Here is a 23077-nt window from a genome sequence, read left to right on the forward strand (position 1 = left end):
AGAGAGAGCAGCTGTGGTCATGGAAGCTAAAGAGTGAATGAAGAGAGGGAGCACTGGTAGTGAGAAAGCTGGTGAATCAGATCAATAAAACCGCCAACACAACCACCAACACAACCACCAACACAACCACCAACACAACCACCAGTACAACCACCGCACACCTCCGCTCAACCCTGCAGCTGTATGCTGCACCACCTGATTTGGTCTGAATACAGCCTTAAACAGTTACAATCACAATCAGTTTCTTTTTCATCAGCTCCTCCTTGTCTGTCGTATGTTGTTTTTCATTGCCCAGCTGCAGGTAGATTACAGTAAAACACTCTTATTGAATGCCATAGTTTACAAGCTGAAGGTTTTATTTTGCGCCTCCTGACTTGCTACAGATTGTTGACAAACCTGTATGTCCACAGATTGCTATACACTTCTTCCTATGGCCACAGATGCCACAGTGCATCCTTCTTCTCTCCCTGCTGTATGTGAGAAAACCTTATCACCAGAGGCCTTTCATTCAAGCACGCCTCCCCTACCTTGGTCTGCCTTACTGACATATAATTATATCCCCGTAGCAATTTTAAAATGTTACAAATGTCAAAATATCCTGACGTCGTCGACACTTGTAGCATCTAATAATAGCTCGATAGAGCTGAGGTTATTAAATGTGCAAAACGGGTTTAGTCTTGCCTTCTGATTGCTGCACTTATTCTTTGACTTGTGATGGTGTTTGTTTTGTTCTCAGTGTAAGAAGAGGGCAGCTGAGGACTGGGACAGAGGTTAGACAGGATGCTTTGTTAACCAAACGGGTTTAGCAGCAATTTCAATCAATGCTGTTACATTAATGGACTTGTTAAAAATCTATCTTGATCTTGATATTACACTGCAGTTTTCTGTAAAAAAAAAAAAAAACACACACACATATGGGAAACATGTTGGCAGCACACTTTTTTTGAAATTGACCGCACTATAAATTTCTGTGAGAATCCTATAAAACATACTGTTGTGCGAAGGCCCCTTGACACTGTGTGGTACTGGGCCGTCCCAGGCGAAGGTTGACGATTATGCGAGAAACATGATGAAATATTTGGTAATCATTTTACTACGGTGGTCCTGGATCTCACTGTGAGACTCCACAGACTGCCGATTTAGAGCTTTGGAGACTAAAGAAGGTCTGCATCAGAATCCAAAATCTTACAATGTGACTGCTGCTACAACCCACGTTTACAACCTAGCAAATCCAGAATAGGGCATAAAATTTCCCGGAATACACAGGCAAGCCAGTGAACGTTTTGTGCTAAAAACATACTTACCTCAAACTCACTTTTCAGAAACAGCATTGCACGTTGCCCTCTTTTACCCGGCCGCAGCCAGCTTTACAATCTCCTCCTCCTACTTGTGGTTTTTCAAAGCATAAAAGTGCCAGCGTTGTGGCCAAAACTTGTTTATTGTTTTACATTTACAAAACATGAGGGCGGTGAAGATGGATGATGCAAGTTGATGACATGTTTCTGCCTGCATCCTTATAGCCATGCTAGCAGCAGGGCTCGTGGGAATGGCGACCAGTTGGTCAGTTTGTCCATTCACCACTTTGGTCCAGACTGAAATATCTCAAAGAGTGGATCAGCACAAAATTTCGTACAGACATTCATGGCAACCAGATGATGTATCCTAATGACTTTGGTGATCGCCTCCCTTTTTCTCTCACCCCATCAGGTGGTTGGCATGTGGTTTTGATTAAAAGTGTTAATTGTAATCACTTAGGTGGTCCTGACTTTTTCCTCTACTTACATCTTTGTGCTGTGATTCACCAGGCTTTCATGGCACCAGCTGACATGCCTCAAAATGTGTATTTTACAGTCTGACACAGATTGCAACTATGACTTTATTAGACCAATCTTGCACAGTGTGACATAGTTGGACAGTTACACATCTTTTGTTTCTCAGGCTCTGTGCTTCAATTTGAAACAAAGTCATGGATACTGGATTAAAGTGCCATGTCTCAGCTTTGAGTAGGTTTACATCAATATTGAAAGAACTATGTGGGAGATATTGCTAATTTTAACACAAAGTGCCCAAAGTAATTGGACAGATAAGTCAAACAAAATCATCATGGTTTAATATTTAGTGGATGGTGTGCAGTCAATGATTGCCTGAAGTCTTGGACACTTTGTATCTTCCCTAGTGATGCTCTCCTAGGCCTTCACTGCTGACACCTTCAGCTCTTGCTTGTGGGCTCGCTCTGCCTTTAATCTGGTCTTCAGCAGGTGGAAAGCAGCTCAATCTGGTTGAGATGAGGTGACTGACTCGGCCAGTCGAGGATATTCCGCCTCTTCACCCTGAAAAAATGTCTTTGGTTGGTTTGGTTGTATGTTTAGGATGGTTGTCCTGCTGAATGATGACATGTCATCCAATGTGTCTTTATGCATTTGTCTGAATGTGAGCATACAGATTGCTCCTGTATATCTCTGAATTCATCCTGTTGCTTCAGTCAGCAGTGAAAATCATCAGTAAGCACCAGTCTGCAGTTCCATTGGCAGCCATACATGCCCAAGCCATAATATAACCACCAAGTCTGGCAGATAAGCTGCTATGCTTTGGGTCATGAGCTGTTCCTTTTTTCGCTCCACACTTTCCTCTTTCTGTCATTTTGATAGGAGGTTGATTTTTTTTCATCAGACTCTACCACTTTCTTTGTGTATGTTTCTGTGAAGTGCAACCTGCCTTTCTGTTTTTGAGGCTTACCACAGGTTTGCATCTTTGTGGTGAATCTTCTGAGCCTATGGTCATGAAGTCTTCTCTCGATTGTTGACAAGCAAACATGTCAACAATCTCCACCTACATCCTGGAGAGTATTCTTGACTTGCTCTGCAGTCATAAGGGGCTTTTTCTTCACCATGCAAATGATTTTCCGCTCATCGACAGGGCTCGTGGTCCTCGGTCTACCAGGTTGTTTGCCATTTTCTAGTTTTCCTTCATGTACCTGTGTTAAAAGGGCTGTATCTCCCACGGAGTTCTGTCTGTGTTGACGTCAAACTACTGAGATTACTTTCATGTAGTATCTGTTACTTTATATCAAATTGAATATGCTGAAGCACAGAGCCTGAAGAACATAAAGTATGACTGTCCAAATACTGTCAGTATATAGATCTTCAAGATAGGTGTTATTCCACAGCTTTTAAGCACCATTATATGGTTTTGCGATTCTGTATTTGGGTTTACAGTGTTGCTTTGGTAGCTTTTACCAACAGGAATATTTATTCAGAGTAGAGGTCAACTGATAGGCCGATATAATAATGATCGTTTGGAGCAGGATAAAGCCGATAGCCGATTAATTGTCTGATATCTCACACTCCTGCTCCTGTGAAAAAAATTTGACACTGTTGGAAATGAACAGTCTTAGACTTTATGAGAAACTGGATAACTGTTGAACTGAACATCTAAGTCAAAGTAATAAATACCTTAAACCTGCTCTTCCTCCCAAACTCCAGGCAAAGCCACTAACCAGGGATGTTAGGATTTTATCTTTCCCTTATCCATACTTGTCGGCCCGGCTCTTTATCAGTACTCTTACTGGTTCATTTCCATTACTAAAGAATTGGGATTTTTAAAAGAGAATAAATTTAGAGCAGGATTAGAATTGATTTATATTTTAAAGACAACTAAATATTGTTTCTAGAGCAGCAACAGTAATGTTTACAACAGCAAAGTCACTATATAAACTCAACATCTCACTGGAAACAAAAATAACATTTCAATAAAATAAATAATATTCCTGACATCAAAATACCAAGTAAAGTTTTGAAAGAATGAAGAACACAGACATCAGTCAGTATCAGTCATTCATCCTGTCCTCTGATGCTGGTAGAGGGAGGAGGGGCTGGTTTGAAGAGGGGGGGCCGCCGTCTCAGCCAGCAGCTAAGTTTACAAGAGTTTGTCACATTTTAAGATTTGTAGCAAAGATAAACAGTTAGACTCCGTAGAGACTGCTTTCATTTTAGCTTGTTTATAACAATTCACCTTTAGCTTAACAAGCGTACAGTGGTTGTGTAAAACATACCGGGAGCAGGTGGAAATATGGCTTTCCTGCATGTTTATGTTTGTTGAACAAGTGGTTTGATAAGTACTTACTGGATTTTCATTCAAGGAGGTTTTATTGCGCTTAGAGTAACGGGTGTAGTTGTCGTCAACTCGAGTAATCTTCAAGTTATCTTCACTTCACTGTGTCCACCGCACTGCAGCCTCTCGGCCCTGCTGTTTGGTGTGTGTGTGTGTGAGTGTGAGAAACACTGAGGGGACAGGAGAGGACAGAGAAGCAGCACGACCATAAATGATAGCAAAACGTGATAGAGACTCAGCATAGTTTTTTCTGTTCGTCCTGCTTAGGCGCTGTGAAAAAACACTTAGGCGTCTGAGTCTTATAATGGTGGGAAAACATTGATTACCTTGACTTTATGTATGGAGCCTCAATGCAAAATGTTTATGTGATTATGTACGTCCCTGCGTGACCGGTAGATGCTGCACAACCATTGGCCACTATTGGAGCCAAGTTCCGCTGATTCCAATAGGTTGTAAAATGTCCTATTGCTGCTGATTAATCGGTCAACCTCTAATTCAAACATGGCATCAAATATTTGAGCACCTTTTTTCTTTAATTTTTCTGAGGCAACAGTGAAGATGTAGTTCTCAACCAGGCTTTTCACAGTTCCGTCTATGAACATGGCATGTTAATGTGAATAGCTGTTACTGATGCATTTTCCTCTTCTTGTGTTTTGTTGCAGGGACCAGTTATTCTCCACAAGAAAATTCTCACAACCACAGTTCCCTTCATAGCTCCAACTCACATTCTAACCCCAGCAAGACCTCAGACACAGTAAGTGATGCCTCTGCCATAGCATGGAGGACTAAACATTGTTTATCAAGTACAATGGGCTTATTGTTTCTTTGCTGTAGCTGCTTTCCAGTAAGTTTACTGTCCAACGTTGATGTTAGATTTTGCTTTGACTTCTTATCATTTAAACACAATACTACTTAGCTTTGATAACAATAACGGGTTTTCCATCAGGTTATTGTGATAAGTATCCAGTCAACTGGACACGCATATTAAGACAAACTTTATTTAATGGCTGCAGTTATCACAGAAAATCAATAGTTATGCTATTAGTTGGTGTTTGCGAAAGAATACGAGAAGCTTCCTCGCATTGTGCTCTTATAGTTGTCTCCCATATTAAGGAAACTGCTGTTAACTTTAGTGACCGTTCTTGCATGATGGAAGTTTCCTGCTTGTTATTTTTGTTTTTTAACACCATAGGGGAAATAAAATGTGTGAATGAATGTGTTAAGAAGGCAGCTAGTGAGAAGTGTAACACCAGTCTTAATACTATAGTCCTGAGGAGAGCAAAAACTGTTCCAGTTTGGTCACCTCAACAGTCTTTATCTGTCTCTGAAATAAGCCTTCCCTCCCACTTAAAACGCATCTCTGTAAACCGCCCAGCTGTAGCTATCTGCCTTCGACCCAAATATCGCATGTACATTTCAGATTACATTACAAGCTCTTGCATCAGACCCTCTCAACACACATACATGCACACAGTTTGCTTTTCTGTCTCCTTCTGTTCCTAAATATTTTTCTCTGTTTCTCAGCCTTACGAACCTGGCGACGACTGGTCAGAGCACATCAGCTCGTCTGGAAAGAAATACTATTACAACTGTAGGACAGAGGTGTCCCAGTGGGAGAAGCCCAAAGAATGGCTGGAGAGGTAGCTACAATCTCTTTACCCAAACCACTTGATAGTACACACTTTATTTTAATTGTCACATAAAGGTTGGATACATCGCCGTGTCTACATACTTGTATCTGTGTTTCACAGAGAACAGAGGCAAAAAGAGGCAACAAAGACGGTCGTCAACAGTTTCCCCAAAGACAGGGACTACAGAAGGGAGGCTATGCAAGCATCGGCTGCTCCTGGCTTTACTGGTGCTAGTAAGTGCTACATACATTGTTATAATACATGTTCTCCTTACCTGTTCGCTGCGACTGATCTTAAATGAATCATATACGCTTTGTTTACATATCTGTATACTTAGTTTCTTGGCTTGGCTGGTCCTTAATATCAGGGATGAGAGTTCTCCCATCTTTGTCGCCATCTTTATGCAAATCTACCTGAAATCCTTTCGCTTAAGCATTGTTGTTGTTTAGTCTATGATGACTGTTGTTGAGCTGACCTTTTGCTGATGGATGTTAAAGAATTGCTTACCAAAAGACTGAGACTACAAATATCTTAACCACGCATGCTGATGTGGCTTTAAGCAGCATACTGTAGCTGTGAGTACTGTGAATGTGTGATCCAGTTGATCAGGCCATGATGGACTGAATCCATTACAGTCTGGGCCAGTTAGTGTTGACAAGTGTGATGTTGAATGATTCTAAATCATTGTGCACTCATCACGTTGCTGCTGTTTTGTTCTTATGAAAGTATGGATTCACATTTTTTTTCAAGTCTGTCATAATACAATACTCATATTTCCATATGTACATTCAAAGAATTATCCCTTGTAATTAGGGATGTCAGTTTCGGTTAATTTAGCTTTCGATAGACCGACACCCATTAACTGGTAACTAACCGGTTCATTTTTAAGAAAAGTTGTGATGTAGCTTTCGTTACCTCAAAGTGTTTTCAGTACGTTTAGTTGCAGTAGCTCTCGATGGCATAATGTACTCAGGCTTGAGGTACCGAACTAGCTCTTTCAGTCCCTAGCCCTCCACCGCACTGATTAGCAGCATATCTGTCTCAGTCCAACTGGGTACGACAAAGTAACACCTATGTTGTTATTGCAGATAGACTGTAGGATTAGCATGCTAGGCTAACAGTCCGTCAGCTGTGTGAATTTATATCTGCGCTGTGAAATCTTAAACACTGTAAACACACCTGTCACCTCCCATCTCGGTACTGTCAAACCAGAGACACCGCATCTACACCTTTCGCTTGGTGTATGTGTGTTTTTAAAACTTATTTCAGGGCTGTGCTCACTCTCAGTGTGCAAGGTATTGAAATTTGGCACCGATCAATCTAATGTACCTAGTATGTACATTAGCCCGACATTCGTAACCAATTAATGGGTAACCGTTGACATCTCTAGTTGTAATCATTCCTTTCTCCGAACTGCCCATGAAGAGATCCCGTCCTAACATGCCTCCAATGTAAGAGATGGGGAGACAGATTCTACAGTCCTCGTTCTAAAGTTCAACAGCCACATATGAGCTTCAGCTGAACTTTTGAATACATTTTTGCAAAACAACAGAATTGTCTGGCTTGTCTCTTACATTGGAATCACATCAGGAAGGCATTTCTTCACAGCCAGTAGACAGGAGGAACAATTACAGCAACCAATATCCCTTTGAATGTTCACATAGGCATGTGAGTATTGTATCAAGGAAGATTTGATAAATGTGATCCTGTCCTTTTAAAGATCATTTAAAACATGATGTTTTTATGGCTTTATCACTGATTGAAAACAGTGCTATGTGTGAGAATTGAAATATAATCCAGTTCATGAGGTTTCTGTGATGTTAACCTCACTATTCTATTGGAGTTCACTCACCTCCAGATCTCTTCTGCAGAGTTCTTTGTTGCCCATGGCTTTTCATGCACTATTTTATCCACATTTTTGTGTTTTTCCCTCTGTTCTCTTTGCCCTTTTCATTTAAATTGCATCATAAATTAGCCTGGCATGTAATTGTAGTCCTTGCCTGTCATCCAGTGTGTTATTCTGTTTTGCTGAGTTCAGTATGTCCTTTCTGACTTTTAAGGACTACAAAGAAATCTGTTTATGTTGGAAGTAGTTGTCATGTGTTGAATGGTCTCTGTAGGTTTCAACAGTCTTAAAGTCTGTTCCCAGCTTTAACCCAAATGTAGACTGCAAGACTTTTGAAATCAGAGTTTCTGTGCTGCTCACACCACAAGACATTGTTTGTTGCAGACTGTTGTCATCTTGACATGAGGGTGCAAAAGCTACACAACAGACCTCAGATGAGGTCCACTGATTACAGGATTAATCCCCTTGGGGAAAATTAAGACTGGATCAGACTTCAGTAGTATTCAACAAAAACGTGCGAGTAGTCATTGTGGGATAGAGTGTGCCAGTTTTTCAGCTACAGATGACACACATCTTGTCCGAAATACATGTGGTGTTTGTATCAATCAAAAGAGTAGGCATAAGAACGGCACATATGGGATTTAAACCAGTCACAAGGAAGATGGTGGTGGTGGTGGGGAAAAGATATGTAAATGAACCTTTTAATCTACAGAAACCTCACTGGTATCCGACATACAGTTAACGCTCCACAGAAATGTTTGAACATAGTTAATTAAAAATGAATAAAGTTATAAAAGATCTTGGAAAGATCTACAGCAAAATACAGTATGTCCTGTATCGGCTTATAAAAGCAAACAGAGGGCAGGGAGTTGTGGTTAAGTAATAAACTAGGATTTGAACTAGACATTCAAATAATTGTAAAATCACAACAGGCTGAAATGGCTCTTTGATATTTTGTTCCTGCGTCAGTATTCTACGAAGACATCAGCTGTATCAACACCATGTCCACCTCCTCTGCTCAGACACGCTAGACGACCTGCTCTGTCTCTCTCTGCTCAGTCTATCCATGTCCTTTTCATTCCCTATGAAGCTCCATTAATGACTCCTATTACATTAATGATATAATTAGGCTGTGGGCAGCTCTGTGTGTGTGTATTCACTGCCTCCCTCCTGTGCGTTCTCATTGGATACTGCTCTTACCCTTACTCAGACTACCCCAACTACAGGCAAATTCTCTTGTTAGCTAGGAGAATGTTTGAAAACTGTCATAGCCTCTGGGGCAGCTCGCGACATGGTGTCTCTGAACAACTTAAACTAGAGGACTTTAGGGTTTTTGTCTCAGATCTGAGTAGTGTGTCTGACTCAGGCAAATTGTGGCAAAAGTCTGTTGTAGTCTGCACTATCCTTAGTTGTACTGATGCATATCATAGTGGTGTATGCTCTTTTGCTAAACAGAAAGCACTCAGCATTGTATCACACTAGCCACCAAATATTAATGATTCCCTTAAGTGAAGATGTCTTACATTGTTACAAGGAAATCATCAAGGCTGCTACAAAGCAGTTTAAGGCAAAATGTTGGAGAATATTTCTACAACTCTGTGGCACTCCTCTATAAAGAACGATTCCTGCACAGTCCGTGATGCACATGTATCCTATGCTTTTTGAGCTCTCATAGAATTGATGTCATTGATCATCTGAATACCTATTAAACACTCCTGAAAACACTTCCTCTTCAGTTGTGTTCATGAATGGATGCTGTTGAAAGCTTGATACATAGACAGCATACAAAGACTAAAAACAACTATATAGTTTAGTGTTGTTGCAGCATTAATTCAGGTGTGGTGACCAGCCATCACCACAGCAATCCCCCACCCCCGTCCCGTCCATAACATTAGATAATACAGTCACAGGATATTGTCACAGTGGGAGTCTGTGCTCATTTGCTGTGGAAAGCTAATGTTGATACTAGAACGACACTTCCCTTTAAAGTAAGTGATATAAAGGCATTGACAGGCTTTTTCTAGGTTAGGCAAACCTTAAATTTTCAGCTTATAATAAAGACTTAAGATCAGACTAAGGGGAACATGCGTGTAGCTCTGATCACAACTAACAGCAGCTCAGCGCTGTTTGTAGCTGCACCAGCAAGCCCACATCAGGAACTGTGTGTGTGTCACATGTATTTGACGAGGCTGACATGATAGTTCCTGCCCTCGAGTCAAGATGTGTTAAAAATGTAACTGAAACTGACGTGAAGCTCCGCAGTGGTTGTTTACAGGGGTCCGCTCACATAAAACAACTCATTTTTCTTTTACGTGTATCTACATGCCCAGTTTTAAATTACATATACGATATCAGGCTGTGATTGCAATCCTGAACAGAGCTGCTGTTTTGTGCAGGACCGATCGTCTCGTTCCTTTCCTAGGCCAGTATGAATGAATTTACAAGCTTATCAAGAAGGAACTATCTTACCAGTTGGAGACGGTAGATTTCTGAGCGTGCCTGAGATGTAATGTAATGACATCCTCCTTTCTGCTGCCCTCACAGAGTCAGCCCAGGTGGAGAAGCCCACAGCTACCCAGTCCCAGTCATCATCCTCAGGCTCAGGGAGCTTGAACCCCTCATCAGGACCCCCTGGATCATCTGCCTCCACAGTTCCCGTGTCCCCAGTCCTTCAGTCCCCAGCCCCTCCACTACTCCAGGACCCCACCCTGCTTCGCCAGCTTCTCCCAGCACTTCAAACTGCCCTGCAGCTCAATAATGCCAGTGTGGACATGGCAAAAATCAACGAAGGTAAGAAAAATAGCTGATTTTACATGCACATGATGCAGTTATGTACATTCAGCCACTGACTACATTCATCTGCCTGCAGTAACTGATCATTATTATTATATGCTGTGTTGCTATCAGCTGCTGGTCTGACTGCCCACTGTCAGAGGTTTTGACATTACGTGATAATCTGTCCCCACATCTGAGGATGCCTGCTGTTGGTCTGAGTCCATTATTGAGTCCTGTCTTACTTGTCATTCCTATAGTCCTAGCCTGTTTGTATTTCAGTCTGAATGTTTGGACTACCTATGCTTTAGACCTTACTGTTTGCTGTGAGCCCCCTGAAATCAGCAGCCATATGAATGACTGCCCAATAGACAGTGTTGTGCCAACAGTGGAAAACTTGGCTGACATTGTAGAGGGCACCTCATGGCTTGTCTGAGTCTTGCTTTTATAGGGGTGAGAGAAAAAAGCAAGTTACATAAGAATCATAATTCTTAAACATCAATTCACATTTTGCAAAAATAGATTTTTTTGTTTGTTGTTAAAACGTTATGTTGATAGACGTTGAAAAAGGCAGAACTCAACTACAAGAACACAATTCTGCATCCGTACAGTGCTTTTTTTTTTTTTTTTATAGTTCACCTTCAAAGAAGGCAAACGCTCGGGCATATTTTGTATTGCAAGACAAAACTGAAGTATTTTTTAACTTCATACATCTCCCAGAGACTGACATGAGCAGAGCAGAGTGCTGAACTGCAGCACTAGCAAACGAGAACACCAACCAACACACACTGCAAAACTTTTAAGCCAACTCTGGTTGGGTGAAGGAAATAACTTTGTCCACAGTCTGTCTAATCTCCAAAGCCGTGTGTGTGTGTGTGTGTGTGTGTGTGTGTGTGTGTGTGTGTGTGTGTGTGTGTGTGTGTGTGTGTGTGTGTGTGTGTGTGTGTGTGTGTGTGTGTGTGTGTGTGTGTGTGTGTGTGTGTGTGTGTGTGTGTGTGTGTGTGTGTGTGTGTGTGTGTGTGTGTGTTCAGAGTTGAGGATAACGATTGCTGTTCTCCACTGCTGGAGTTGTAACATCAGTCACAGCACCGCAGAGCGCTTCACTCTTTCTCCTCTTTGCTTCCCCTTATATTTAGTCATTGATGTTGGTCAGTAAACTGCAGGCAGAAGACTGCAGCATGCTTCCAAATTAATGCAGTTAACTTTATTTTAATAAAAAAGCTGCAAACTTTGAAACACTTTTCTCTGCTTGTGAGAAAAGCGACAGCGAGTTGGACATTGAACTGGACTAATAGCCTGAAACTAGAACGCCCTTTTCTATTTATTGTAACAAGAATCTGTTTTGAATCGAGAATCAATTGTGAGTTTAGGAGAGGAATCAAATTGTGAGATCGCCAAAGACTCCCACCCCTCCTGCTTTATGATCCAAACTAAAAGTGGTAGAGACAGAAGTCTGTCTCATAGATGATGTCGACTTTGAAAAGGCTCTGAAATTACATATTGGTCACTGCGTTGTCAGGCAGCGTTATTTTATTAACTGTTTTTTATTTTAGAATATAGCAAATTCCTTTTGGACAACATTTTTTCTGAGTAGGTCTTGTCTTACTTAAGATGGTGTATCTTTCACCGCTGAGGTTTAAGATTGACAGCTCACCAAGCTGCATGCAGCTACAGTTTGTCTAGCAGGTGAATATAGAGGGTCAGTGCTCTACTGTTGGGCTGCAACTAATCATTTTCTTCATTTAATTCAAGTAAAGATCTGGTATCTGTTTGGACTATAAACGAGCAGAAAACAGTAAAAAGTGTCCATTACAATGTTGTAGAGCTTACGGTGGCGTCTTCAAATGTTTTATTATGTCAAACTAACAGTCCAAAACTCAAAGAGGTTCAGAATCATTGAACTGCCAGCCATACCATCAAAGCTCTGCATCCTGCAGAAACAGGCAAGTTGAAGTGTGATCTCACTATAACTCATTCAAGCAAAATGAGTGAGGATGAGGAAATATTTCTACGGGGTGCATTAAAGTATTTGCTTGGCAAATTAACTGATGCAGTGCAGAAACCTTTCTAGTTGTAAGACTTAGTTCCTCAGTGCAGGGAGGTAACAAAGTGTGTTTGCCTCTCTACAGTTCTCACAGCTGCCGTCACACAAGCTTCATTACAGTCGATGCTCCATAAGATCCTTACTGCTGGACCATCAGCTTTCAATATCACTACTATCCTCTCTCAAGCTGCTCAACTCTCCAACCAAGGTAAGTGCACAAGCGTTTCTGTAACACCACTATGTACTGTTGCAAATGTAGTCACTTACATACAGCATGTTGTATAATGACTACTTTAGCTAATGAAAAGAACTACCTGGCATTTCTGTGTGTTTCCCCTTTCACTGAATTGTCAGTTAGGTAGTTCTAATGAAGACGATAACATCAGCCAACAGAAAATCGATTTCCTGACTTGTGTTTATGACTATTGCTATCTTTTAAGATCTCACATATTATGTATTTACTCATACCGACATTTTCTTGCTGGGTAATGAATTTAGTAGATTGTGTTGATGTCTTAGATCTTCTTCTTTCTGTTCGTCTAGCAGCTCAGCAATCAAACCAGTCACCAATGTCATTAACATCGGACGCCTCGTCGCCCAGGTCCTACGTTTCTCCGAGGATCAGCACACCACAGACCAATGCTGGTCCTCTTAAACCCCTCCTCAGCACGCAGCCTGTCATCTCACAGCCAAAAGTAAGACAAACATTTACATTGTGTCCAACAAGCATTTAGAGTATCCAGTTGGGTGAATTTTTCTTGGGAATATAACTATCGCCAAGGATGAAAAAAATACTTTGCCTTTCTTTGATTTCTTCGGGCCTGATAAATCTGTTGGATTTCTTAAATGGGCACCACTGAGTTGCCGTTATCATACAGTCTTTTAACTCACGTTGCAAAAATGTAAGTGCTTTACGTTCAAGGTTGGTTTGGGCATTTGTCACAGTGTAGAGAGACAAGAAACATGGGGAGAGAGAGGCCTGTATGACATGTAAAACAGATCCCCTGCCTTAGCTGGAACTTATTCTGACCACTTAGTTATACTGCACATCACTGACCAGTATAGACAAAAGGTCATACACTAGGACACACTGATGGTATCATGTGAAAGCTGTTTTGATGGCATGGGTCTTCAGTGTCCTCCCAGTTGAATGAAATGTCGCATTTGCAAGAGAATAGATTCATGCAAATTGATTGCAAATAGAGTTAAATGCATCCGATATTAAAAACAGTATTGTATTGTGGAACACGCTGAGTCACATGGCATCCCAACCGGACAAATATGAGAAATGAGAGATTTATTCAAACGGGGAGGCATGTCTGGTCTCATTTATATGCTTCCTGAAGCATGCTGTGGATGAATGAAACAGACTCTTTATATTCGGCTGGGCAAAATATGCTGTTCACATTTGTACGTTTGTATCTTAATCATATGAACAGGAGATGTTCTGATGTAGTATTTCTATTTTGCGTACAGGTGAGCACGCCAGCAGTTAAGCAGGCATCTCATCCCCAGCCAACATCCCAGCAGCCCCTCTCCAGCGATAAGCAGCACAGTCATGATGCCACCACCGCCTCCCCGCGCACGCTCCAGCGCCAAGGGTGAGTCCAGCCACACAACACCTCCACAGGCAGCCTTAGACACTAATTGATGGCACTTTGTAGAACGTGTGTTTATTATTTGTTGGTCATGAAACATCCAACCTCCGATGCCATGGAGTATATTACACAGTTCATGTTTTAGTTTTAATAGTTATCAGTAAAGCTTAGTCAATCAATCAATCAGTTTTTATTTATATAGCGCCAAATCACAACAAAAGTCATCTCAGGGCACTTTTCACATAGAGCAGGTCTAGACTGAACTCTTTAATTTACAGAGACCCAATAATTCCCCCATGAGCAAGCACTTAGCGATGGTGGTAAGGAAAAACTCCCCTTAGTCTGTTTTCCATTAATGCTGACGTCTTTTGAAAAGCTCTTGTTCCACCAGTGTTTGATAACTGCAGAAAAACATGACTTGTTAAAACCATAGACACCCACTTTGGAATGAATGAAAACAAATGATGTGGAAAATATATCTTCCTTAAATTTCACCGGTGTTAAATTCTTTGTCAGTACATAACAACTGAAAGGGTTCCTACTGTAAATTCTTTGTGAAGCTTCTCGCTATCATCCTCTATACTCCAAGCAAAGTAGCAGGGAAGTAGTGAAAAGCAGCCAAACAGTAGGACAGCCCATTCCCATCTTCTCATGAATGAGTTTTTACCACCACACAAGAATCTGCTTCCTGACTGCAGTCGGTCTTTATTGTGTAGTGTTGCGTTGCCATCTGCTGGTCATTGACGGAACACTGAATGGTTGTTTCATTCATTGAAGTCATTCATGTTTGTGATACAGTTTCAAAAAAAAGTGTCCACTGAACATTCAACATCAGCGCTCATTGGCACGATTTACTCCTGTCAGTTTATGCAGTCAGTCTTGCTTGGCCACATTTTCATAATGAGGTTTTTTAATAATAATTTTACTCTTTTTTTTGACTCCTTGACTCCAAACGTACCCCTACACAAACCTACTGGGTTTGTGGCAACAGACATTTGGCTGTCTAGACCTATGAAGCCTAACACCATGTCAGTGTTACGTGCACAAACTGTGAGCCGTGATACATCTGATGTGTGACCTATGTAGCCGAACTGTTACTCAAAGTGTCTTTTGGTTTTCAAATTCAATCTCTTCTTAACACTGCTGCTGAGAATGAGTTGATTGGTCTTGCTTGTGAAAGGTCAGCATGTTCAGAAAGCTCAGTTTCTCCATCAACATGACATTTTAATGCTTACACTCTCCCTCACATTGTGTTAACTGCAGCAGTCAGAGGAGTCCCTCCCCGGGTCCCAACCATGTCTCCTCCGGCAGCAGCAACGCCCCCAACTCTGCCTCCGCTCCCCCAACCTCCTCAGCATCCCGGCCCTCCTGCACCTTCACCCCCACCCTTGCCGCCCACTTCAACGAGAATCTTATCAAACATGTCCAGGGTTGGCCTGCTGAGCACGCAGAGAAACAGGTTTGTACCTCCTACATTTCACTGTAATTTATCTTCATTGGAAGACAAATAGCTTCATGGCTGACTGTGGTTATTCACAGCTACACGCAATAAAACAGTTGTACTGTCAGTATCAATATGGAAGAATGTAACCGTGCAGTGAATTAATGAACTAGAGTCATCAGTATGTTTTTGCTCTTTTTTTTGTGTGCGACATATAATTTTAAAGGCATCAAGACTACGTGAAGAGGCTCACACCATGGGGAGCATCTGCATGTCTGAGAACTGCACCGAGCTCAAAAACCTCCGTTCTTTGGTCAGAGTCTGTGAAATACAAGCGACATTGCGTGAGCAGAGGTAAGAATACAGCGAGTTTAACAACACGCACCAGCTGACATGTAAAGTAAAACCTCAATCCAAGAACACACCCAACTCATTCGTCTTCTCTCTCTCTCTCTCTCTCTCTCTGTCTCCCACAGGATACTGTTTCTGAGACAGCAAATCAAAGAACTTGAAAAGTTGAAGAATCAGAATTCTTTCATGGTCTGAGAACTTCTGGTTGCGAGTTGGAAAGCGGGAGTTGGGGAGGGGTGGGGAAAGAGGGGGGGGAAGACCCATTGCACATAGTTGGAGGCTGGAGGGAGAGCAGTTGTTCAGTTCCTCTTGAACCCAGTCTTAACACACACAGGAGCTGCAGTCGGTTTGGCTTTGGACCGTTTGGGCTGGGAGAACCAAGAGGGAGGAAACGAAGAGCTGGGAGGAGGAGGAGGAGGAGGAGGAGGAGGGGGTGATTTACAAGACTCTGTTTTGTAAAAACCCACGGTGGGAAAAAAATGTAGATTTCTTGTAGATGTTATTATCTATGTTGTAAATATGTTTTGTAGATTGAAGCCATGGAAAGCCATGCCTATCAAAGCTTTTGACATCCAAACTAATCAGCGCCTAGGCGGCTACATTCATTAGCTAGCCTTTCCTTCATGTTAACTCGTCTGCAGACTTAAAAAGCTTCATTTTGTCAATTCATAGATCATTGAACCATTGAGCATGTATGTGCGTGACCCGCATGTATACAGAGAGGGATGTTTGAAGCCATTTATTTACACACAAGCCTAGCATAAAGCAGAACAACACTGGTGTCAGTGTAGTCTTCTTTCCTCAAATATTGGTTAAATGATTACTGTCTGGATTCTCTTCTTCCCTCCGCCCTCCGGGGTGAACTGTAACGTTTGTTCTCAGGCACGGTAAACATCCCCTTACAGGCAGGTCTAGCATAACTGCTCCCAATGGTTCAGTGATCTGTTCGCAGCTTCTGGTGGCCCTGCATTTCCCCAGTCTGAAAAAAACAGTGCCTGGTGGTGTGGTGGAGTGAGTGATTTAAAAAAAGAAAAAATTAGAGATGCGATGGTGTGCTGCTTTGGACCATTCCCACTACCCTCCCCTGGCCTCAGCCCTGCCCTGCCACATCTTCTCCTCAGACAACAACAACTCACACCCTCCTTGTAGTTTTTTTTTTTTTTTTTTTCCTTTTACTTTGTGATCCAACAGTTTTTTGTTCCTTCTTTTTTTTCCCCCCTCTGAATTTGTAATGAGCTGTACTTTTCAAGCTGAGGTGGTACCACTGGTTCATTCCTTTGTACAGTTGCTACCATTACAGTGGAGTTTTAAGAAGAGGAAGCCAAATAAAAAGGTTTTATTTATAAGAGTTGTAGTGATGAGCGGTAAATATGTTCTGAATGATATCCACACAGTTTCATTTGCACTCAGTGGTGTTACCATAAAGCAAGCGACAGGTTTGGGCAGAGGTATGCTGATCACCTCTCAGTCAGAGCAGGGCAACGAGGTCACAAGGTCAAAATGTGAAATGTACGTATTGTAATAAACATGTTAAACTAAAATGAGCACTGGTTATTTTATTGGAGTGTTAGGTTTGGTTCATACGCTAGTGCCTTGTTGAAAGTCTTAAGTGTCACAGCCTCATTCGCCTACACGTCCCACACCTGTTGACTTTCTTTTATCCTGTTTGACCAACAAGATCTTCAACAAGCATGTCATACATAGGGTTGTTTTTCTAGCACGTACCATCCCTGTTTGTTTGTTCCCCACTGTTGAAGAGCAGGGTCCTAAGCTGCAAAGGCCTGTTTTTTTTCCACCATACTATCTGTTGAGTCTATAACTGAACTGCACCACACATTCAGTAAAGGTGACCACATCATTGCTTTGTATATTGTTTCCTGAAGTATACTGACAAATGAAATAAAATATGCCTCTCCAGGGCCGTGTTGTTCTTGGGTTTTTGACGGTCCCATTTGAGGGCAAGCAGTATGTTATGTAGAGCAGTGGTCCCATAATCCCACAGCCCCCCTTCATCATGAATGTAGTATAAACTGGATATAATTTAATACTATTAATTAGATAATAGTGGATATTGCTACATTGCTTCATACAATTGAATTGTCAGTGTTTGGGTTGCTTTGGTCAGGTTTGCTACTTGAAGTGACAACCATTCATCCATTAACTGTTTATCTAAAAATAATGTATGTTTTCACTGTTCTATTGGCTAACTATGTCGACTATTAATATCTTACCTTAATCTAACTATTTCAACTTTTCACATTAGCCAACATTACTTTGAACTTGACCATTTCCACTGTTAATATCCATTACTGCTAGCTAACTGTTGATCCATTACTTTTAGGCAACTATTTCAGCTTTGCATTACCTTCAGCTACTTCAACTGTCTTATTTTTAGCAAAACTGTTTCCTCCACCTATACATTATTTCAGCTGTTTCAACCAAACCATCTATCTATAACTTTTCGAAAACAATTTCAACTCTGCTTGCTTGCTAAATGGTTTTCATACACTTTCCATTGCAACATGATGACCAGTGCCTTGGGTTGATTGGCAGCAAGGATCAGCATCACATCAGTTTTTTAGTTCTGTTTGGGCTGTTTATTTTCCTCCTTAACACAAGTATGTGGATATGTTATTTTAATCAAATCTGAATTTGTATTTTTTTTAGTTAAAAGTTGGCAACTGCAGAACTTAATACCCTCTGGGGTGCAAGCACCCCTGGTTGGGAATCACTGATCTAAGACTGACCCTGGAAAAAATGTCGTGGGAGAAAAAGTATGACAATTGACAAAACATGAGTCAGAACGTTGCAAGATTCAACCTGCATCGTTGAGCAATGAATGAAATATATTTTCAGAGGAAAAACAATCCAGTCTCTTAGTTTTTCCTCAGCTGCTTTGAACTTTCAAATGAAAATGAAAATCTCAAATCTACAGTTAATTTCATCACAATAGTTTACACATTTCAATGTACAAATAGTCATGCACTGTGATAGCTTCTGTGACTGAAACAGATTACTGCTTCTCACCGTGCTCATTTTGTAAATCCTCACATGCAAAATATTAAAACTGTCACAACCTTTCAAACATAAATGCATTGGTAAGAATTAATTGCAGATTAATCTTAATTTAATGTAGTAACATGTGCATGTCTAAACTTTTGTGCAACTTGTCAAATTTAATTTACAGGTGCAACTTCTCAGCAATTTCTGTTTTATATCACATCACTGTCACATAAAAAGTATGTGAGTAGGGGAAATACCACAAAGGCGGTTTTGCAGGACAAATGAAGTGTTGATTGCACTTAATATTTGAGAACTGCAACAGTGTTTCAAAACGTTGTGCTTCAGCAATTGAGAAAATATTTGTATTTCTTCAATGTCCATCAACAGTTTACCTCTAGATCTCTACTGACCCCTGCTGGTGGTTTCATGTGTTGCACTGCAGACTGTGGGAAGTGTGACCTCTGTTTAGTAGATTATTGTTATCAGATCAAAGATAACTGCTTCATCTTCCTGGTATGTCCTGCTCTAGTCTCAACTTGCAAAGCAACTTTTTCATGAGCATTCACAACAAGACATTTTGGACGTGACTGAACTATAAGCCTCCAAGTTTTTGTTTTTTAGAGATTACATGGTTGGTTAGTATGTGAATGATCCTATCTGAAGGTGGAATGTATTTAAACTTCAGCACCTATTGTCAAAAAAGTGTCTGCTGTCAAGGCCCAAGGAGAGAGGGAAAAAGGCTTTTATCCTCTAACTGATCTAATTCAGACGATGGAGACAGCCAGTGAAATCCACTTACATTTTTTCTCAATTACTCAACCACATTTTACAGTTCTTAGAACATTAAGTGATACTATCATATCATTTAATACTGAGCAACACTTTCTAATCATGCAGGACAACACTTTTATTCTGCACACTCCCCTCATCCACTCTAAAACTTTAACTTCTGTCAAATGTAAATAAATTCATCAGTCAGTGCATCACTGCCATCACAATGACATTTCCCTTTATCATTGCTTAAACCAAGAGAGTCAAATGTCAAAAGAATTGTGTCAAAATGACAAGAGTTCACTGTGTTTCTGTATTTCATTTCTTACTGGGACACAGTAATCCAGTTAAAGTTCATCTGCAGTTTTTGCCACACAGCCTGATTTCTGAAATGTATGAATCCTTTCTGTCTGAAAGGTTGACAGTTGCCTTCAGTTACTGGTCGTACCGTCACTGACCTGCAGAGGTCGGTAGCTGCATTAGCTTTTCTCTCTGAGGCTGTAGAGACTGCCTGCCTAAAACAATCTTGACACAAGGTCCTCTTACTAACTTTTTCTGGAGCGTTCAACTGCATCTCACAGTCGAGAGGCATTTGGTCAAACTCCATCTGCTGACGAAGACTGTAAGATGTGGGTGAAATGGTGAAACCTTGATTTAATACAAAGCTTGTTTATGCTGTTCCTTCCTCCAGAACTGTATTCTGTATTTGAAAACCCCTTGAAACTGCATTTAAGTGACTCTGTAAAACTGGACCTGCAGAATAAGAATAATCAGTTTATACTCTGCCATGTTGTCACTTAAGTTACAAGTTCACATCACAGAAGCAGGGCTTAATCAGCTGCTGTGCAACACTCCTGATGATCAAACACAGATTATCTACAAAGTCTTATGTGGATAAGAGAACAGAGTGCTACTGAATTAATTCACAACATAAAACAAGTGGAAACACAAAGGCGGATGCCATCGGTTTCCTCTCTCAGAGCACTCAAGATAAAGTCCGCTTGAGCACTTTTGAATGCAGAGCCTGTAACCCAATCTTTAACATCAAAGCTGCTGTGAGCCATCTCCCTGCATGTCGGCTCTATGTATCCACATAATTGTTGAATCCCCAGCTCTGATGCAGAGAATATTTCTCCCATTATCTCCAGCAGAATAAAATAGATCACAGAGGACGGAGACAGCCTGCCTGTCTCTGGCTTCTTCACAGAGAAATCTCCAACCTTGATATGGCTCACATCAAAGAGAGGAGAGGAAGCCGGGAGGTGTTGGAGGAAGTCTGTCTGCCCTGGTGTGTGTCTTCATGTATCACGGAGAGTGCCAGTTTGAGGTTCAGATCTTCAAAGTGGGGATATTTGCACAAGGTACGGCCACTTTTGGTCTGTTAGGAGTGCTTCAAAAAGTCGGTTTGGAGCTGTTGGGTTAAATTTAGATTTCAGACTTGGTTTGGGCTGTCTACTATTTCAGGTAGACTTGACCTCCACTCCTCCCCTGCTTCTATCTCTATCGTCTTCCAAAGTCATCGTTGCCACAGCAGCAGGGGGGGCTTTTGTTAAGCAAAGCTCCTACTGTCTGTACCAGGTCACACCTACAAGTGTTGCCTAATGTGTGAAAGCAGACACGAGCTGTAGGGTGTAATCACTCTCTAAAAAGAGCACTTACATGAAACCCCTCCTGTGCTGAAAGCTTGTTGACGCTCATCCACTCAGCATGAAAAGACACACAGTTTTGTTTTCTTACTAGAAATATGCTTCCCAGTCTGGTAGCTTTGGCTCTGGAGGAGATTTCAACAAGTTTTCAGTGTCAGACGAAGTCATCATGTGAAATAAAATGCTTGTTACCACTTATGACCACTAGATGGTAATATTTGCCTATCATTTAAAAGCAATGCACACTTTAAAGTGGAAATGTGCATTTCTGATCATATTTGGCTTAACAAACAAAATCTACTTTCACATTTGTGTCAAATATCTTAATGCGCTGATAATAGGAGCCACAGTCTGCTCTGTGTTTAATAGTGGTTCCCAGTTGTATCTGTGCTTTCACTGACACTTAACATAGATACAGAATAACAACCAGTATCACAGAAACTGATAAAGACCATAGGAAGTCATTTCTCATGAGAATGACCAATGATCCTCCAGCTTGTAAAACTAGTATTTCTCTCGACTTCAGCCCTTTTCATGCAGTATAGATAAACGATGTAACGCCAGTCCCGGACTGGCGCCTCTGTGGAATTGCAGATAATTACGGTAATTGCAGTGTGTAGTTTTCTGTGTTCCCTAAAGCAGTATCCTCATCCTGTTGTCTGTTAGGCACAATTAAGCCTGTGGATGCTTCATTTCTGCAGACATGAAGGTCTAAATGTAGTCAGACCGGGTCTTTCCTAATGACCCCCCAACCACCCCCTTCCCCCACCAGGATATATTATACTTAATTTATACTTTAACACTATTTTTCTCCCGCAGGTTTATATTTACTGTAAAAATAAGATCAAGAAATGATTGAGCAAACATGCAGAGTATTAAGTATTACGTTCTGGAAAGATTTTATGTTTTGAACCTGCAAAAAAAAAAACAGTTGGCGCTGATAGAGATCGCGCGCGCACGTGTGTTTTGCATTGCGGATTGTTAAAGGGCAATTGTGTCAGTGCGCGCGCGCTGTGTGTGTGTGTGTGTGTGTGTGTGTGTGTCGCCTCTGTGGCGCCATGCGCCTTTTTGGATTGTTAATTTCTCTAAGCGGCTGTCCGCTCCTCCCTGCAGCAGCAGCAGCAGCAGTCTGCAGCCTGGAGGAAGACGCGGCGTCAACCTGGCTGCCAGCAGAGATGACACTGCAGGTAGCTGCTACTGGCCACACTGCCCACACTTCATATAACAGTTACAGTATCACTTCAGTCAAATGTGATTAATGCACTCAAGGATGACGCATATAACTATATTTCAATGCAATAAATTATCCTGCCTGAATTCTTTCTATTTAGAGAATTATCTACATTCTGGGAAACTATTTTTTAGATGGTTTTGCATAATCCTCCTAGTTTAACATTCATTTCATAAAGCTATGCAATGCACAGTTACTAAAACAGAATAAGAGAAATTAGTGTTTTTTGCGCTGAGGACGTGCACTTCTTTCATTTTTGTCTGTATAACTTTCTGCAGGATTTAAATTCACTGATTCTGTCTTTTCTATATATTTTTAAAACATCTATATATATGTATATTTTTTTCAAAAAAATATATTTAGCTATACATGTTTTATTGCTTTTTTATATTTTGTTATTATATTTTATATGTCTTTTATACATTTATTTATTTATTTTTTTACTGTAAGGGAGCCTCCCAGCCAAAGTATTTCACACTATTGTACTTGTAGCCTATAAACAGGGTTATGTATCTAAAACATGAGGGTGTAAATTACACATATGTTAGTACACATGTTAAAATTTCTTCATTTTGGATATTTCAAAACGAAAACACTGAACTAACATTAATGTTAAAGTCCAGACTTTGTAAC

General features: G+C 41.0%; 1 protein-coding gene across 2 annotated transcripts in view; it reads left to right on the forward strand.

Annotated features, from left to right (window-relative positions):
* The window catches only part of waca (WW domain containing adaptor with coiled-coil a), a 23047-nt gene extending 7001 nt beyond the window's left edge, over positions 1-16046 (forward strand). Inside the window, exons 4-13 of one of the 2 annotated variants that reach the window (XM_067577829.1) lie at positions 4773-4864; positions 5635-5750; positions 5862-5974; positions 10132-10377; positions 12489-12611; positions 12947-13098; positions 13880-14004; positions 15265-15460; positions 15669-15796; positions 15919-16046. In XM_067577829.1, coding sequence (XP_067433930.1) covers positions 4773-4864; positions 5635-5750; positions 5862-5974; positions 10132-10377; positions 12489-12611; positions 12947-13098; positions 13880-14004; positions 15265-15460; positions 15669-15796; positions 15919-15988 — 1361 coding nt within the window. In that variant the 3' untranslated portion in view covers positions 15989-16046. The remainder of the gene's footprint in view (positions 1-4772; positions 4865-5634; positions 5751-5861; positions 5975-10131; positions 10378-12488; positions 12612-12946; positions 13099-13879; positions 14005-15264; positions 15461-15668; positions 15797-15918) is intronic. The other variant, XM_067577830.1, reaches the window with a different exon arrangement.
* Positions 16047-23077: the final 7031 nt, after the last annotated feature.

The sequence above is a fragment of the Thunnus thynnus genome, chromosome 21 (assembly GCF_963924715.1).
Source record: "Thunnus thynnus chromosome 21, fThuThy2.1, whole genome shotgun sequence".
NCBI lineage: Eukaryota > Metazoa > Chordata > Actinopteri > Scombriformes > Scombridae > Thunnus > Thunnus thynnus.